The 15,705-nt window shown below is 43.5% G+C and overlaps 1 protein-coding gene across 1 annotated transcript; it reads left to right on the top strand.

Moving 5' to 3' along the window:
• Window positions 1–6,022: 6,022 nt before the first annotated feature.
• Window positions 6,023–15,240, top strand: IL12B (interleukin 12B). Its single transcript, XM_066277458.1, has 6 exons — window positions 6,023–6,110; window positions 9,344–9,619; window positions 10,211–10,328; window positions 12,030–12,247; window positions 13,604–13,761; window positions 15,121–15,240. Exons 1-6 carry the CDS (start codon window positions 6,023–6,025, stop codon window positions 15,238–15,240), a joined length of 978 nt encoding a protein of 325 aa, XP_066133555.1.
• The last annotated feature ends 465 nt before the right edge of the window (window positions 15,241–15,705 follow it).

The raw sequence follows: 15,705 nt of genomic DNA, 5'->3' as shown, positions 1-15,705 counted from the left end.
GAGTTGCCAGGACCACAGATCTATATGCAAACAAGTGCGAGGGTATATACTCTGGGCGCCTGGGGGTATGTCTTGAAGGTGCCAGGCCTGGGTTGTCTGTCTTTCTGCCTGCCTGTGGATATTTCCCTCTCTGCTCTTGTCTTCTATGAGTACCTATGGTCAGAGGCCATGTCCCTTTACACATCTGAGTCACCTTAGTAGTACACATATTTTTATCCTCTCCCCAGGGCTGTGTCTGTGCAGGGGCAAAGGTGAGTGAGAGAGAGAGGTGCATGGAGCCACAATGGGTGTAACAGTATATCCCTGAAATCCAGATGTTAAAGGAATAATGTGGGGGATGGTGCCCCAGATATACTAAACCCTTTGCCCTTGATCTCATCCTCTGACTTTAAGAAAACCAAAGATTTTGCTTTGGGTCTCTCTAGCACAGTGGGACCCAACTTTTTTTGGGGTCACGGACCGGTTTAAGGTCAGAAAATATTTTCACGGACCGGCCTTTAGGGTGGGACAGATAAATGTATCACGTGACCGAGACAAGCGTCAAGAGTGAGTCTTAGACAGATGTAACAAAGGGAATCTGGTCATTTTTTAAAAATAAAACATCATTCAGACTTAAATATAAATAAAACAGAAATAATGTAAGTTACGTATTCTTTCTCTGCGGACCGGTACCAAATGGCCCACGGCCCAGTACCGGTCCGCAGCCCAGGGGTTGGGGACCATTGCTCTAGCATACAATTGCCCCATCCTGACCTGAACTTAACCTCATACATAACCTTCATGTCCAATCCTTGGCCTTCCCTCTTCTCCAGTCTGTGGAGCCCAGAAAGCTGACTATTGCTATCTCTGAGCACCTTACTTATGATGTCAACCCAGGGAAGACAAAGTCCTATTTCCTTCCTTTTTCCCCACCCAAAGTCATTTCCTCTTAGTTCATTACCTGGGATTTTGATGCTATGTTCCCTCAGCATTATTAATATACACAGGGGGGAAAAAAAGGAACTCTTGAAATTCCCCCAGAAGGTTCTGAGAGTTGTTTTCAGTGTTGCAACGTGGAACAAGTCAGCTTCTAGTTTAAGTTTCCATCAGAAAGCTTGGTGGGACCAGGGTATATAAGCTCCAGTAGTAGTAGCAACAGCAGAAGAAGAAACAACGGTTTCAGTCCCAGCGAACTCCGGGGCTCAGCCAGAAGCAAGGTAAGCACTTCCATGGCCCCTGCCACCCCTCCCACAGGCCCACATCATGTGTGTGCTACCCCTGCACCTGGCATCATGCAGCAGGTGGATTTTTGGAAGCATTCTTGGTTACTCACTGCTGGGACACTTTGGGGTCTCATGTATAAAGTATTAATTTAGAAAGTCAACTAATAATAATTGTCTACCAAGGTCTGTGAACTAAGGTACATTTTATAGAAAGGTTTGTTTTATCTTGTTTAAAAGTGGTATGGATATAAAAGTGTGTTTCTTGGTATTAATACCCATTAGCTAAAAGACTGTATAGAGGAGTTATAAGTGTTGCTTGCCTTAGTATGATAAACTTTTTAAAAGCCTTTCATTCATTAAATAGTAATGAATTCAATTTAATGAACTGAATAGTACCTCAGAATTGAATGTCACAGAGCATACTTGCTCCCATATTTGTGATGGGCTTTCTGGTCAGTGTGACAATCAATCCAATTGATAACTGGGGTATTAGCTCTTTTGGACTAACTAACAGGAGCCCAATTAAAAAAATGAAAAGCAACTGCTATGTTTAAAACTGCTTTCTAAAGAATTATAAAATATGTGAGAAGAAAGATAATCTTAATTATACTGGTATCTTACACTTGCCCAGGTAAATTGTGTGCTATAATTTTCAGATTAAAAATCTGAAATATTTTTATTCAGATAGTAATAAATAAAAAATAAAAAATGATAAAATATTGAAAAATAATAAAATTAAAAGTGTCATTTTAACAGATTACCAGAACTCAGCTGATTGCTCACTGTTTTTCAGTTGAGTAATTTCAGGATGTTAGAAAGCAGCCTCTTAGAGTTCATTTTACTAGGGTCTAAAATTACATGATTTTTGCATATTCACTTATCTTTCTAATAATTAATGAAAGCCCTATATGCTAAAGTCTGGGATATAGTGTGGAGTAAGACAGACATGATCCCTGCCATCAGAGAGCTCAGAGGGCAGGGAAGTAACTGTACCTTAAACAAGTAACTATATTGTTGTAGGAAGTGTTACAAAATGAGGAACAGGGCTCTGGGAGAACCTCACCTGGGCACCATGCTGGACACGTTCCATGAATTATATTGCATTAACGCCTCACCATGGCAGGGTGCCCATTTTACAGATTAAGAGGGTGAGGTTTAACAAGTGGCTTGCCCAGAGTCACACAACTAATGAGCGGCAGCTCTAGAACTGGAGCCCTTTGCAGGCGCTACCCGTGCCTTGTGTGACTATGTCTTTTTATTTTTAGATAATAATTTTCTTCTCTAATTAAAAAGTAACAAAGTAAAACTCGAAAAAAGATGGCCACCCAAGTATCATGGTCATGCCCAAGTTGGCACCGGCATTAGGGAGCCTTCACATACCAGAGACCATGGACTCCCTGCATCTTTCATATAGGGTTTCAAGAGTTTAGAAAACCTATGAAATTACATGGAAAAAAAATGTTTTTAGCCCTCAAGACTCTCAAACTTAGCACATTGAGGAAATGCGGGCTGTGACATGCAGCCCCGCTCTGAGCTGGTCCAGAGAACTACGGGTGACTACATGTTGCCCCTTTTTGATTTTCTCTAGGTCCCACACCCTGCCAGTGTTCTGTGTTTTAAAATGTAGATGATACTAAAATGAACATTGTTTCTTAGAACCATCACTGGCTCTCCTTTGATCCTAAAGTACAATTTACCCAAAATTCTCAAATGCATCTGAGATCCAGGGAGGAAGTGCTGGGCACAGAGCAGAAAGGAAAACCCCAGCTGCAAGAAATTATTCCAGGAGATGCCAGGAATCTCTGTTGTTTCCAGAGTGCTGACAGTTGAGTTTTACAGGCCTGTGTAATTGCAATACCTCTATGGCATTTCCCTATAGCCAGGTATGACTTTTTCTTTTCTTTTTGATATTTTATTATTTTATTTACTTATTTATTTATTTATTTATTTATTTATTTATTTATTTATTTATTTTAGGTGAGAGGAGAGATAGTGAGGCAGACTCCCACATGTGCCCCTACTGGAATCCACCCAGCAAACCCATCTAGGGCCAATGCTCAAGTAGCAAGCTATTTTTAGCACCTGAGTCTGATGCGCTCCAACCAAGCTATCCTCAGTGCCCAGGGCCATGCTTGAACCAACTGAGCTGGCTGTGGGAGGGGAAGAGGGAGAGAAGGGGGTGAAGGAGGGAGGAAGAAACAGATAGTCACTTCTCTGTGTGCCCTGGCCAGGAATTAAACCCAGGACATCCATATGCCAGGCTAACACTCTATCCACTAAGCCACTGGCCAAGGTCAACATTTCTTTTTCTTTTTATTCATTTTTTAAAAATTTTTATTGATTGATTTTAGCACGAGAGGAAGGGGAAGACAGAGAGACGCAGGAACATCCATCTGTCCTGTATGTGCCCTGACCAGGGATCAAACCAGCAATCTCTGCACTTCAGGATGATGCTCTAACCAACCGAGCTATCCAGTCAGGGCAAGGCACACTTTTTATTTTCTTTTTATTTTTTTTTTATTTTAAAGATTTTATTTATTCATTATAGAGAGGGAGGAGAGAGAGAGAGATAGAAGGGGAGAGGAGCAGGAAGCATCAACTCCCATATGTGCCTTGACCAGGCAAGCCCAGGATTTTGAACGGGCAACCTCAGCATTTCCAGGTTGATGCTTTATCCACTGCGCCACCACAGGTCAGGCCATACTTTTTCTTTATATATTGCATATGGAACAGAGAGATACCAACTTTTTCCTTTACCTCTTCCTTCCCCTCACCTCTTATTGGTTGCCTTCTATACTACAATATATCATCTCATTGCATGTTCCCAACAACCCTTTGAGGTGAGTATTGTGTCCATTTTATGGATGAGGAGACTGAGGTGCAGAGAGTAATTTGGCTGGCATCACATAACTAGTGAGTGGTGGAACCAGAATTGAAGGCCATGGCTGCTTGACTCCAGGCCTATAAATGCAATAGCTGATGCTCTGTGCCAACTGGCACTTTGCTACAGTCATGGCTCAGATTAAACTGAAAGACGAGCCCCAGAAAGCTCCATGCTGCAGGGACAATGGCACTGACAATGTACAGGAAGGTCTGCCTTCCAGTCCTGTCGCTGCCATCAAAACCTCTCTAATCAAAGGGAAGGATCAGCAGCAGCTGTGACACAGCTGTGATTTGTCAGCATTCAGTCACACCAATCAAGGGATGCTCATTTTTAAGGTATTTGGCTGAAAATATGGCATCTTGTTCTTCACATGATTTAGACCAGGGGTTCCCAAACTACAGCCCGCGGGCCACATGCGGCCCCCTGAGGCCATTTATCCGGCCCCCGCCGCACTTCTGGAAGGGGCACCTCTTTCATTGGTGGTCAGTGAGAGGAGCATAGTTCCCATTGAAATACTGGTCAGTTTGTTGATTTAAATTTACTTGTTCTTTATTTTAAATATTGTATTTGTTCCCGTTTTGTTTTTTTACTTTAAAGTAAGATATGTGCAGTGTGCATAGGAATTTGTTCATAGTTTTTTTTATAGTCCGACCCTCCAACGGTCTGAGAGACAGTGAACTGGCCCCCTGTGTAAAAAGTTTGGGGACCTCTAATTTAGACAGTGGTTTCTGAAACTATGTTGCTGCAGAACATGGGTGCTCTCCAAAATGCAGAGAGATGTTTCAGACTGAAATTAAATTATCATCTCTACCTAATTCACAGGGGGCAGGAGGGTTAATTTTTACAGTCTGAAAGATTTTCAGGAATTCTGGATACCTCTCTAGACTGAGTTTCAGTATAAGATGGTGCCTGATTTAGCATAAAATTATGCACTTTGTTATTTCATGGTGGATATGTCCCTATGTGAGTCTCCTCTCAAGAGATGTATTGATTTCTCCAGGGCTATGGAACCTAAACACGGGTTAAATGAGTGGTTCTCAAAGTGTGGTCCCTAGACCAGCAACATCAACTTCTCCTGGAGCCATTTTAAGAAATGCAGATTCTCAGGCCCCACCCCGAGCCGCTGAATCAGACACTCCAGGGTGGGACTCAGCAATCAATGTTTTAGCAAGGCATCCAGGTTATTCTGACAAACGCTCAAGTTTGAGAAGCACTGGGTTACATTATGCAGAAGGAAGTAATCTTTGAGGTTGGAGCACTTACAGTTTAAACAAGAAAAGAAATAAATCCTTGTAACCAGGCCACTGCCAGAATTTGAAAGATCGCCTCTAGATTACCTTTTTCTCCTCACCTCGAGTTCTTTATCCCTAGCTGTCACCACACAAACCGCCTGGTGCTACCATGATACACATGTGTAGCTCATCTCTCCAACTGGAGGGGAGGCATTTAACATGCTGACTTAATAAATATCTGTTGAGCGCAAGCATTTGCTCCCAAAAGGCAGGATCCAGGTAAAAACTTTTTTTGCACTCCCAACCTCCGCAGCTCAGTGCCCTCTACATAACATGTACCAAATAAACAGCTGCCGGATGTTGATCCGGACAGTCATGTTCTTTCTCTGAGCCTTAGGTTTCTCATCTTAAAAGTAGGACGACTATATCAGCAGGCTGGCCTGACGTCTCTGTCAGCCTCAGATAGTCTATAGTTCTCTACTGGGAGATGTGCTCACCCAAAGATTGGGATAAAGATTCCTGTAATTCACTTAGCGTTAACCTGACAGTGTAGAGAAGAAGAAAATAAAGATTAAGGGTAACATGCACAGAATGTGAATATGGTTTCCAAAGGTGACTGAATAATGAGTGACATTCTCTCTTCTCTTTTCTCTCTTCTTTTTTCTTTCCCTCTTTCTCCTCCTCTCCTTCTCTCCCTCCTACAGATGCATCGGCAGCAGATGGTCCTCTCCTGTTTTTCCCTGGTTTTGTTGGCATCTCCCCTTGTGGCCATATGGGAACTGGAGAAAGATGGTAACTAGACTCTCCTTACTCTCTATGGAGGCCAGATCGAGGCCAGGACTCTCAGGCAGTCCCACTAGATCGGGGGCAGGAAATCAGACTGAAACGGACAACCATGCATTGGGGCTTCCTGTCCAGAGTCACCACTCTGGAAAAACATGGCTCAAATATCCTTCTGTCACTGGTGAGGATATTTGTTATTTGACTTTCACACTAGATGACAGAGAAGGAAATTTCTGTGGACTGTGGTGGGAAAAGAGATATGAACTTTGCCAGTATTAATAAAAACCAACTGTATCATACAATTAAAATTCCAAAGGGGAAGGTTTGAAAAGTATAAGAACTATGTTCTACCATTTCCCACTCTACCACATGATATCACCTTCTTGGTTGGCACTTGGATGACGTATCTCTGACCACACACTTTGGGGAAAGTATAGCATTTAGATTCACACTGACTTAAGTTCAAAGGCTGATTCTGCTGTTTATTATGTGATCTTGAGCAGGGTCATCACTGAGCCTGAGTTTCCTCAAGTGTAGACCAGGGATTACAAAGTGATACATTCTTTATGGATTATTAATATATTAACTGATTGTTAATTGTGCCTGAAAGACCCTCAGATATTTCTCATTGAAGCCAACATACTAATGTTGACAATATTGTCTTTAATTGTATAATAATAATAGTTAATATTTATCGTACACTGTATCTCATTTAATGCTCACAACCACCATATGAAATAGGAACTGTTTGTACCCCATATTACAGATGTTGAAAACAGAGGCCACAGAGATTAGGTGATTTACCCAATTTCACATACCTGATAAGCATGAAACAGGGACTTGATCCTAATTCTGTGTCTCTTCAAAGTGTGAGCACTTAAGTATTTGAAGAAGATGTTACAAGACAGACATGAACCAGTTGTTTCCTATTGTCCAGAGAACTGAGGAAGAAAAACAGGCATGAATTAAAAACGAAGAGTTTTCAGCTGATGATCATAAATAATTTCTGTACAGTCAGGAGAACACAGAAATTCTGAACTGTTCCTCCATTCTTAGTAATTCCAGGAAGACAATAATCCAGCCTTCCCCCTTCTGCCCTAGGAGGGCTGGAGAGTTTTAGACTTCCCTTGAGTATAGGCAAAGGCCTGAGCCACATCCTTCCAACCCTGGGATTTTCAGTGAACTCGGGACCCTTGGCCCTTGCATAATTAACTTTTCGTTACTTCTGATGTGGTAAACCACAGAAATTCCAGAAAGTCAATGTAAGAAACCCAGAGAGGGCTTGTGATTGAGACAAGATGAGATGAAGCCAAGCTCTAGGTTCTACATGCTCTCTCTTCAAGCTGTTTTCACCTGCCCATGAGCAAGGGTGCTTGAGGGCTTCTGAGTCATAGTTAGGATTAAAAACAAAACAAAATAGCCATGCTGGTCAGGCACCAGGGAGACAAAGAAAAACTAGAGAAGCACAGCTGATCTTGTCCAAAGCATTGGGCCCCAAATGCTTTTTACCTCTTGCCTTTGTTACCCCTTCAGGAGTTGTAAGAACTTGACATTCCACCATCCTTTGTATTGATATTTGGACACTAATAACCAGAGCTACTGGTTACACAGCATGTATGGGCACTGTGTTAAGCTCTCACAGGAATAAGCTTGTGTAATCCACATCTTAACCTTCTGAAGCAAGTACTAATATTAAAGACAATGATGCCAAAGCTTAAAGTAATTGAATTGTCCTGCCCAAGGCCACAGGCTAGCTTAAGAAACGCAGCTGACTGTAAACCCAGACGGATGTGACTCCAAAAGGCAGACTCCTAAACCCCTGTGATGCCCACAGCAGGCATCAAAATCATCTGGAGAGCAATAAAAAACAGGTTGCAGGGCCCATCCCACAGTTCCTGGCTCAGAAACTGAGTTTTGCATTTCTAACAGATTTCCAGTAGATGCTGCTGATGGTGGTTTGAAAATCATGGTTTGAGAACCACTGCATTAAGTAATTCAGTCTAATTGATAATTGATGCATGAATCAAGTTCTGATGTGACACCCTCTTTGAAATATTATGTACTAAGCCATTATTGAAGTGCAAATGTAGATGCTGGTCTTAGAGACCCTATGCAAAGCCGGGACAGCAAACAGCCTGTGATAGATACAGCTCTTCCGTTTCTAAGGTGCTTAGCCTCTTGGTCTCAGTACCCTCCTCTATAAAAACGGGAAGACTAAGACCTACTTAACTGCCTTGTAAGAGTGTAAAATAGCTTTAAAAATACAGAGAGAATAAAAATGTCCATGGTGAGTCTCATGCAGTAGAAACTAAATCCTAAAATCAGCACAGAAAATTGTCAGATAATTTCTCTGTGCAATCACCTGGCCCTTTGCTCTGTGACTAACAATAACAACTAACACTGAGTCTACTGAGGCAGACTGTGCTAGTCTTTATGTGCTTTCTTTCATTTAATCTTCAGAGCCAAACCTATGGCTATACTATTTTTTTTTTCCATTGATTTGAGGGAGAGGAGGGGGGAGAGAGAAAGAAAAAGAGGTGGAGGGAGGGCGAGAGTGGGAGTGGGAGTGGGAGTGAGAGTGAGAGAGAGAGAGAGAGAGAGAGAGAGAGAAGCATCAACTTATTGTTCCACTTGGTTGTACATTCATTGGTTGCTTCTCATATGTGCCCTGACCGGGATCAAAACTGTAACAGCACTGAACAGAGATAACGCTATATCCACTGAGCCCCCAGCCGACTCTATACTATTATTATTGTCATTGTACAGATGAAAAACTGAGTCTCATGGTGAGTAAGTACCTTCCTCCAAATCCTCCAGGCAGCTAGTGGTGATAAGATCTCAGTCTTGGTCAGTCTTTCTGGACATTCCATGCCCTGCCTTATTCCATACAAGACTGAAACTGTGCTGGAAGTTTCTTATCTCCACCAGGCCTTCAGCAAAGAGTCTTGTGCTGTTTGCCGTTTTCAGCGTATCAAGGCCTTCCTCATCTGCCAGCTAATCAGAGGTTAATTAATAATGGCAGCCTGCCAATTAATGAGTCGATGGCGTCTATAAAACTCTTTGCTTCTCTCTTGCACGACCTTGAGCCCACGTGGGACCCAGTACTCTGAGATCATCTCAGCAAGCAATTGCTGCTATGAACAAGCTGTGTTTCAGTAGTGCAGTTGCCCAGTAGTTAAAAAAAGCACAGCCCCAGAGTTTATGGAGCTTACATCACAGTTCTCCACGCTCTGTGCTCTCAGTTTATGTTGTAGAGTTGGACTGGTATCCTGACGCCCCTGGAGAAACAGTGGTCCTCTCCTGCGATACCCCTGAAGAAGACGGCATCACCTGGACCTCAGAACAGAGTGCTGAGGCCTTAGGATCTGGCAAAAACCTGACCATCCAAGTCAAAGAGTTTGGAGATGCTGGCCAGTACACCTGTCACAAGGGAGGCGAGCTTCTCAGCCATTTTCTCCTTCTGCTTCACAAAAATGAAGACGGAATTTGGTCCACTGATATTCTAAAGGACCAGAAAGGTAATGCCATTCCTTTGGACAATGTCAGCCAGTTTTCTCTTTTTCTCCACAAGAAATACAAAAAAGAAAAACATAAAAGGCAAGGCATGACCAGTGCAGTTAATGAAGTAATCAAGTCTCTTACTGACACTGCCTGGAACCTGGTTTCCTTTGCTTTGCTTTGCTTTTCCTTTGCTAGACACTTTATCAACCATCAAAACCTCATGTTGAGAGAGTTTGTGGTGAGCCTGGATGCTTTATCCGAGGTCACCTTTAAATAACGATGATATTACTCAGAGTAACAAATGTTCACCAACGTGTACAGTGCATAACTCTGCACTGTGGTGATAGCCTTGGAAAAAATTAATAGTACCCTTTCAGGATGGTAGGGGAGTAGATGTGCAGCATGCTCTGCGGAGTCAGCTGCCTACTGGGACACTCCCAGTCCTCACTGAACTGCCTGCCAGGGGGAGGGAGCAGCAACATTTTCCAAGGAATGAAATGGAAGATCTTCCCTCTTGTACCATTCAGGGACCTGTGATTAATCACAATCAAAGTCTTTCTGGAGGGAAAAAAACCTAAATATTGATTTTTTGTTCTTTTCAAATCCAGAACCCAAAAATAAGACCTTTCTAAAATGTGAAGCAAAGAATTATTCAGGACATTTCACCTGCTGGTGGCTGACGGCAATCAGTACTGATTTGAAGTTCAGTGTGAAAAGCAACAGAGGGTAAGTGAAACCACTCTGCTTTCTCAGTGTTTTTCTAGAACTACTATTTCATTAAGAAAATAAGGATGCTGAGGTCGCCGGTTCGAAACCCTGGGCTTACCTGGTCAAGGCACATATGGGAGTTGATGCTTCCTGCTCCTCACCCCTTCTCTCTCTGTCTCTCTCCCCTCTCTTTCTCTCTCCCCATCTCTCTCTCTCCTTTCTAAAAAAATAAATAAATAAAATAAAAATAAAATAAGAACCAATTTATTTTTTAAAAAAAAAGAAAGAAAATAAGGATGACCTAGCAGCGGCCTTTCAGTTAATGATAAGGGAGAAAAACAAAGTCAAACCCATATTTTTTCAATGTCTTCCCCTCCCCCATCTAAATTGAGGAAAGAACATGGAGATTTAAGCTAATTGCCTGAACAAATGTATGCGTTAGAACAGGATCTTATCTGGGCCTGGGCACAGCCTCTACTGAGTTTGAACCCACTCATCCAAACTGCCTGGCCAAGCATCGTTAGGGCTCATAGCACCGTGGGGAGGGATACTAGGAGAAATCAAAGCTACAAATGACTTGCCAAAATTGTACCTGAAATCAAAAATAGAAACAAGAGCTCCAGGGCATGGACCTTGAAAGCCCTGAAGTCGCCTCCAAAACTGAGGCCTCCAGATATGTTCCAGGACCACTTCAATTTTTCTTCTGCCAACAGCACTTGTCCAAAGTTCACTGTCTGTCCAGTACACTTGGACTTTTCCTAAGAAACCAGTTCCCATGGATCCACGGAACCTCTGTTAGCTCCTCTACCACGTGACTTCACTCATCACCGAGGTTCCCAATCAAGGCTAAGAGAATGAAGCCAGCCCTTGGTGATCATCCTGGCCCTGCCACTATTTACCGGCATAACCTTTGGGGTCCCCCTTTTCCATCTTTAGAATCAAACTGCTCACTAAAGAAATGCTTGTAGAAGCACACAAAGACATAGACACCAATAGCCATCGTGATGTGTTTGGTCATCAGCAGGGGAGAGGTCAAAGAAAGTGTGGTACAGTATATACTCTCTGGCGTAATGTGCAGTTATCAAAATGCTACCTAATCTGTCTGGTTGGGCATGGAGCACTACCATACCATGTTCAGACAGGGGAAAGATGGTAACAAAACCACGTCTATGTAATTTGATCCTTATTTCATAAAAATAAAGTCTATGTGTGTTCAGATAGACAAAATATCTGTACACGCATAAAAACATGTAGATATGTGATTGCTTTGAATATTCATAGAAAAACTTATGGTAGGATACGAGATATAAATAATATCTGTACCTGGGCAGTGAGATTAAGGTGAAGAGGGGCTGGAGTTAAAAGAGGCAGACGCATTTCCTTTATATGCATCTTTATCTTTTTTATTTTTTTAAATTAGCATATATTGATTTTGTAATTAAAATGGGAAAGTGAAATAAAAATTTTAAGACGGAGATGTCACCAGGGGCTGTGGATCTAAAATTTGCCAAATTCATTTTGGCCAGAAGCACATAAGTTCAGAGTTGTTTCTAAAACACGTGTACTACCTCTGAAACCTGTGTTCTCGTGGGGAGGGCAGTCTCTTGCTGCCTGGGGAGAAGTCAAACCAGAGAGAGAAACTGTCATCTCAGACAGTTACGAGCACTAGGAACTTGCCCGCAAACGTGTGACACAGGAAATGTCTGTCTTTGGCTTCAGCTCCTCCAACCCCCAAGGAGTGACGTGTGGAGAAGCCACGCTCTCGGCCGACAGGGTCAGAATGGACAACAGGGAGTATAAGAAGTACACCGTGGACTGCGCGGAGGGCAGTGCCTGCCCAGCTGCCGAGGAGAGCCTGCCCATTGAGCTCGTGCTGAGCGCTGTTCACAGGCTCAAGTATGAGAACTACACCAGCAGCTTCTTCATCAGGGACATCAGTGAGTTTGCTTGATTACCTGGGCTTAATAAAGACAGATGCCGTTCGTCACATGTTAACAACACCCCAGCCACTGGCGGAGGGGGCTTACATGCATTACCTCTTTTATTCAGCATCCCTCAAAAAAGTACAATGCAGATACTGTGACCTGCATTTTAAGGAGAGGAAATTGAGTCTTGAAAAAAAAAAGTAAAACAACTGGTCCTAGATCTTACAGCTGGCAATTCAGACCCATATCAGCCCCACTAGAAAAAGCAGACTATTGGCTAAACTTCCGCTCTGCTCCCAGGCGGCTTCTGTGATGAATGACTCCAAGAGCAGCCCCTTCAGCCCGTTTCTATTCAGAATCAGCATTTGCCCACCAATCACAATTCTTCCCAACCCTCTTTCTCTAGCATTTGAAAAGACCTCTTTATTAGAATAAAAACCCCTCCAAAGTGGACATCAGTTGTTGTTTTTTAACTTGTAGATGGAGATTTTCATTTCCTTTACTATGTACCCACTGAGATAAAGTGTGAGAAAGCCACAGCACGTGCTCTAGCATCTGGGGAGAGATGGTGCGTGGAGGGCTGGGGGAAGGTGGGGTCTACTTCACAGAGGGTGGCCACTGAGGTTCTCACTGAGGAGGTGACATCCAGTGGAGTTCTAAAGGACAGAAGGTGTCAGTTGTGTTAAGAACAGAGCGAAGACTATTTATGAAGCATCTGGTAGAAACCGGGGACTCAGGAGCGGTGCTGGGCCCGGGAGCCCAAGCATTTAGACTGTCTTCCTCACCTCCTGAGGAGAAGGCACACTCACTGCTGTACCTTCCACATGCAGTCCAGCAGCCGGCACATAATAGTTGCTCAGTGATTATTCATTGAACGAATGACTGAGCATTGAGACGATTTGACTATAACTGCTACAAGACAGATCAGTGTCCGACGCCATGAAAAGATAAAAGAGCACTTAGTGAAAATCTCTCACCTCCTCTCCAGCAAGAGGCTCAGCCCGGTTCCAAGTTTGGTGCAAAGAGGGGGACTCACCACACAGAGGGTGGTCCTTCACAACAGCCCAGATGTGAGAGTCTCACTGTCTCCAAGAACTTTCTTCTGAGCACTATGCAGAAGTGGTTCCACAGCCAGGGCCCACCTGACCGTGCAGTGAGAGGGAATCCGGGCCTCCCTCAGGTTCAGCCCGCAAGGCGGGGCTGCCTTCCCCAGGCACCCGAGTGAAGGCCCAACCAGGTGCTCAGAGAAGTCACATAACTATCTTCCGGACTCGCAGATGGTCAAAGGTGACAGTGGAATCAGAAACCAGAACCACCTTGCTCCAAAGCCCCACTAGGAAAATAAAGGGTGTTTACCTTCTTCCACAGTCAAACCGGACCCGCCCAAGAACCTGCAGCTGAAGCCCTTACAGAATTCCCGGCGTGTGGAGGTCAGCTGGGAGTACCCAGACACCTGGAGCACCCCACATTCCTACTTCTCCCTGACGTTTTCTCTCCAGGTCCAGGGCAAGAATAAGAGAGAAAGGGTAAGATGTGATTCGGGTGCCGTATATTCTGCGGCAGGTTAAAGCAGGCCCACATCAGGGAGGAAAGGAACGAGGATAACAGCTAACGTGTATTTCACACTTTCTCTGTGCCTGAAACCATGCTCAACGTTTTACATGTGTATCTCACCCAATCCTCACGGTAACTCTACAAAGGCAGTATGGCTGTCACCACTTCACTAGTGACAACACTAAAGCTCAGAGTTTAAGTGACTTGCCCAAGATGACCTAGCTAGGAAGTGACAGAACCAGGACACAGACTCAGACTGCTAGATACAAAGGCTATACACTGCCTGTAAGGCTGGTCATCAATTCTTGCACTCAGAATTGGTCCTGAGGGAGAAGAGCTGGACTCCAGGAACCAAAACCATTATTTCGACTGAGTCAATATAATGAATGATAAAACATGCATGTATGTCTCACTCAAAATGTGTAACTCTTGGCTGTTCTACACTCTTAGTGAAATTATTTTATTAAATAACAATGTTGGTATTCGCATAGGTTAAGATGACGACTTCTGAATTTTATTTCTTGGCATCAATAATCCCAAGGTCCCAGAGGCATTCTATTGAGCTTTAGCCTCCTTGGACCCCTGTTTTAAAATCACTGGACAGAGGCCTTATTCAGCATAACAGCATCTGGTAGAAACTCGGTGATTCAATCACTCCCTGAGAATTTGTTTTGCAGAGGGGCAAGGGCTCTTCTGGACTCAATTTCACCTAAATATTTTTTAAAATCTTGATATGCATCTACCCTACTTAAGATCTGTATCATTCATAGGTGATATTTATTAAGAGCTATTTTGTTAGAGATTTTGCTAAGAGTTTTACATGCTTTTTACCTTTAACTTTTACAACTCTATTATGGAGGCATGATTTCTATCCCTGTTTTATAAGTGAGGAAACTGAGACACAGAGAGCCTAAGACATTTTTCTCTGGTCACACAGCTAATAAGTAGCAATGCCTGGATTTGAACATAAGTTTGTCTGATGAAAGGATCAGACTGTGGTATTTCTAAATAACCACGGGACAATTAGAATAAATATATCCCAGTCCTACCATCAGCCTTGTGCTGGAGTGAGAGCAGATGGGTCTTCAGTCAAGGCAGCTGTGCCAGAAGGATGAAAACTGGACCAATTGCCCCCTCAATTTGCAAAGGTTTTGCAAAGTAGCAAAGCTGCAACTGTGCTTACAGCTTCTGTCAGTAGGTGGCGCAAGTACTACATATTCCCCTGTGAAGTGCCCTACAACCAAGGTGTGCTTCTTTTGGGAGACTGGGCTTTGCAGAAATATGCCCAGCCCACCTCGTGACTGTGTTACCGATTTCTCTCTACTTTGCAGAAAGTAGACAAGACCTCAGATGAAGTCACATGTCACAAGGATGCCAAGATCCTTGTGCGAGCCCGAGACCGATACTATAGCTCATCCTGGAGCGAATGGGCATCTGTGTCCTGCAACTAGGTGAGCAAACCCAGCCTAGACCTGCACACTCAGGAAAATGAGGTGGGAAACAGCAGTGCAGGAGAGGAAAGAGGGGACACCTAGCACAGTCGCCAACAGAGTCAGAAGCATACAACTGTTCGTGAACAGGTATTTACTTGCTGTTCACATTGTTCCAAGCATCAGGCTGGGTTCAGGGACAGAACTGGCTGGGCTGCAATAAACAGAACAAGCACAGGTCCTGCTCTATGGAAAACAGGCACCAAGAGTCAGAGCAAGGGTGGTTACAAGCTGTGTCTGGGAATTAGAACCTCGTCCAACAGGGTAAATGGGGAGGGGGCCTCTTGAAGGGCTTTCAGCGGGGTAATGACATTATCAGATATTCTTCTAAGAAAACTTTCAAGACAGTCTCTGCTGAGCAAGGTGCCAGCCAAATCCCAGACACATAACACATGAGAAAGGGCCGGACACTTCCGACATGGAAGC

Source organism: Saccopteryx bilineata, chromosome 4, assembly GCF_036850765.1.
Source record: "Saccopteryx bilineata isolate mSacBil1 chromosome 4, mSacBil1_pri_phased_curated, whole genome shotgun sequence".
Classification (NCBI taxonomy): Eukaryota; Metazoa; Chordata; class Mammalia; order Chiroptera; family Emballonuridae; genus Saccopteryx; species Saccopteryx bilineata.
The sequence above is the reverse complement of the archived record's forward strand: the minus strand, read 5'-3'. Positions and strand labels throughout refer to the sequence as shown.